The sequence below is a fragment of the Nicotiana attenuata genome, chromosome 1 (genome assembly GCF_001879085.1).
Source record: "Nicotiana attenuata strain UT chromosome 1, NIATTr2, whole genome shotgun sequence".
Taxonomy (NCBI): domain Eukaryota; kingdom Viridiplantae; phylum Streptophyta; class Magnoliopsida; order Solanales; family Solanaceae; genus Nicotiana; species Nicotiana attenuata.
The window spans coordinates 61,373,588-61,377,159 of NC_031989.1; the positions used below are offsets into that span (position 1 = coordinate 61,373,588).

The 3,572-nt window shown below is 34.0% G+C and overlaps 1 protein-coding gene across 1 annotated transcript; it reads right to left on the bottom strand.

Annotated features, from left to right (window-relative positions):
- LOC109236580 (F-box/FBD/LRR-repeat protein At1g13570-like) lies at positions 1,690–3,484 on the bottom strand. Its single transcript, XM_019402777.1, has 4 exons — positions 3,450–3,484; positions 2,365–3,211; positions 2,147–2,254; positions 1,690–2,001 (listed from the first exon to the last, which is right to left on the bottom strand). Exons 1-4 carry the CDS (start codon positions 3,482–3,484, stop codon positions 1,690–1,692), a joined length of 1,302 nt encoding a protein of 433 aa, XP_019258322.1.

The window sequence follows — 3,572 nt, forward strand, 5'->3', positions numbered from 1 at the left end:
CAGAAGTTGGCACTACCTAAAACATAAACAAAAAAAGGAAAATATATATTTAAAAGGAATAAAATTGTCTTCAAAGTATAAAGATGTTCCTAGCAATTAAAAAGAACATATTAATTTTAATTACAATTATGATCAACGATGAAATATATATTTAACGGGTGAAAATATTGATCAATATTTTAATTTAGAATTTCATACTTTACTAATTCATAAGTGCAATCAGGGGTGTTCATAAAAATCCGAAAAACCGAACCAAACCGAAAACCAAACCAAACCGACCAAAAGAACCGATACTTTTTGGTTTTGAATTTTAAAAACCGATCAAATTTGGTTTGGTTTTGGTTTTAATCAGAAAAAACCGAACCAAACCGACTATAGGAGTAGCTATTTCAAATTTATTATTACACCTATAAATATGTATATTGTTATACAAAGTTTCAAAAAATTTATGGTAAATGTTAATAGTTTGCACTTTTAATATAGTTCTTTACCTTTACATTCTAGTTTGATTGGTAGTTTTCTTTTGTTTAGTATAAGAATCCATTTCGTGTTAAAAATAATATATTTTTAATTGAGTCCTTAAATTATTCATCACTATTTGATTCAATTATCATCAATATATCTCGGTAAATAATAGATTTCTCAAAGGGCAATTGATTTGATAGTGTTACATTGAAAATGTGGTCGCCGGAATATGTGTTTGGTAGTGTATGTCTTATATTTAAGAAAAAACCGACAAATAACCGAAAAAACCGAAAAACCCGAAAAACCGACATAAACCAAATCGAGAAAAACCGACTTAATTGGTTTGGTTTGGTTCTAATATTTGAAAAACCGACTTACTTGGTTTGGTTGCTTTTTAGGGAAAAACTGATCCAAACCGAACCATGAACGCCCCTAACTCCCTAAGTGCAATGCCAACTTTTCTGTGGACTATCCTCTATTTGTAGCAAAAAAAAAAAGAATAGTGTCAAATTATTTAAATTTAAAAGTGCAAAATTATTACAGAATTATCGAGTACCAGATATCGTGTCAACATGTATTTCTATGACTGTTGTACTAGTTCTTTTAGTAAAATACAAATGTTTTAGATTTAACTTTACAGTTTATACATTTGTTTATTTCACATTTAATTAAAAAAAAATGTATTAATTGACTGTTGTACTAGTTCTTTTAGTAATATGCAAATGTATTTGACAGTCAAAACGTAATACCTTGAATAACAAGTTAGTACTTGATTAAGAATGAGAAGACCAACTTTTAGATGCGAAGATCAACATTACTTTATGAATCTATAAGATATTACTTGATTCACAGTAGAAATCAAATAAAAAAAAAAAAGGCAACCTAGTGCATTAAGCTCCCGCTATGCGCGGGGGAAGAACCAGACTACAAAGGTTTATTATAGACAGTATTATCCTGCAATTCTATAAGAGGCTGGTCATATGGTAACTAATATTTATAACCTAAGTAAAGTAAAAAGCTAAGCACTGTAATGACAAAGTCAAAAGAAACCATATATCCACAATCATTTACATCCTCAAACTGATGTTCATACTTCTTTCACTCTTATGGCAGTTGGATAAACACAGATTTATACAAGTACATCAACATTCATTTCTATCTGTTCCCTTCAACTTCCAAAACACTTTTGCAAAAGATCATGATCTGATTAAAGAGTCGTGGCGATCAAACAGGATGGTCATAATATCGATGCTTATCCAACTTATAGACAACTTCTGCTTCCGGTGATGCCCGCTGAAATTTTGTTAGCTCGGCGAGTATTCTGACATTTGCAGAATCTTCAACTAGACATGGCTCGATTAGCATTCTCTCCAGCCCGGGAGACATGGCCAACAAAAGCTTCATAAGCTGCATCTCAGGGATTGTGCCATTAGTTTGTATTAGCTTAACTTCCCTGAGGTGATTAAATGACACATCTGAGAAACGTTCCACATCAAGACATTCGAGAGCTGGTATATCATTGTCATCGCGCTCCACCTAAGAAAGATTAACATAAACTCAACTCCCTAAGCTTATAGATGATTTAAGGAGTACCAAAATTAGAAAGCCACTATACAAAAAGAGAAAGGCAAGAGAACCTTAATTTCCATATATTGTAAATATGGAAAGCTTCTTATCAGACAAAGAGCGCATGCAACCTCATCCCAGCAACCCAGAAAAATACTAGATATGCAAAGATGTTTGACACAGTTAAGATTAAACGAAAGCCTTGTTGGTATTTCACCTGCTCCTGCAACAAAGGACTTAGAAAAAAAGAGGCAAAAATCAGGATGACTCATAGCCCAAAAGATGTTCAATCATTGAAACTGCAATATAATGAAGCCATGAAGCAACATTTACCATGTCATTTAAGTGGAGGTATTCTATAGCAGAAAAGGACTCAAAAAACTCGGCAATATTACTTTTTCGTGCCGCCACATAATATTCCATATGCGTAAGTGAAAGTTTTGCCAGAAGAGGGGTACTTTTTAAACAGATAGAACTCATACTGCCTGTGAAGTCAAAAGATCTCAGCATGGGACCGTTAATTCCAATGACATCCCTTAAAGCACTTGAGATCTGCAGCACCAATTGCTCAAGCAACAAGCAATGAGAGATTAAACTTTCAAGCAACTTGGAAGAAATTGTAACATCACGTAATTCCAGGCTAATTAGCCTATCAAATCCTCTGAAGGCTGGTGGAGGAATTATTAAAAGATTTTGGAGAGTCAAATGCCTCAACTCGAAACATGTGAAAAATGAAGGCGGCAATTCGTACGGGTTACCCCTGATTGGAAGTCTAAGAGCAAGATGCCGAATGCCATTTCTACGGAGGAAACGTATCAATTTGTCAATATTAGGAGATCTTTCCAAATAAGGAATGAAGAGGGTGAACTTTGTGATTGCTCCATCATGAAATCTCATAAAGTGGGTGACAATCTTTGTGAATTTATGTGCAAAGTACATTAAATCCTTTTTGGTTATCCAGAGTGTTTGATCAAGCGCCAATTCTGGAAGTCTGCACCAATTATACCTCCATTTCTTTGATAAGATGCTAGTCCTTACAACATCTCGTAAAGGCAAACGCACAAGAATATCATCAATTACATTCTCAGGGAGGCTGCTAAGCATATCTAGAGGTAAAATTTGACAGTGATATTGCCTTTTGCCCTTAGGAGGCATCATATAAATATTCGCCAATAAGAACCTGCACAAAATAAACAAGATCGAGTACAAAGATGAAGAAGATCACTAAACTATTTGGATAGAACTAATGTTCACATTGTAAAATAAACATGCCCACAACTGTAAGAAGAACAGATAGCGTGTTTCGAAAAAGAGGATAGAGCCTTTTTCTCGAAAACTAACATCGTACGAAGAGAATGAATTAACGATTACAAAAATGAAGAGAAAAAACAATGACGAGAACCAAATATTAAGCTTACCAAGATCTAATATCGAAGAAGATAGAAATAGCCATTATTTTGGGCACTACTTGCACTTTGGGCTCATCACTCTACGTCCCATCTCGAGTTTCCATACTGATAAAAGAACGTTTTAAACACCCC

Excerpts from the sequence above, each read along its gene's own strand:
- LOC109236580 (XM_019402777.1), bottom strand. The coding sequence starts at position 3,484 with ATGGCTATTTCTATCTTCTTCGATATTAGATCTTG. Across the intron at positions 3,212-3,449 it reads TTCTTCGATATTAGATCTTG|GTTCTTATTGGCGAATATTT; the intron begins GTAAGCTTAATA and ends TATTTTGTGCAG. Across the intron at positions 2,002-2,146 it reads TGAGGTTGCATGCGCTCTTT|GTGGAGCGCGATGACAATGA; the intron begins GTCTGATAAGAA and ends AATCTTTCTTAG.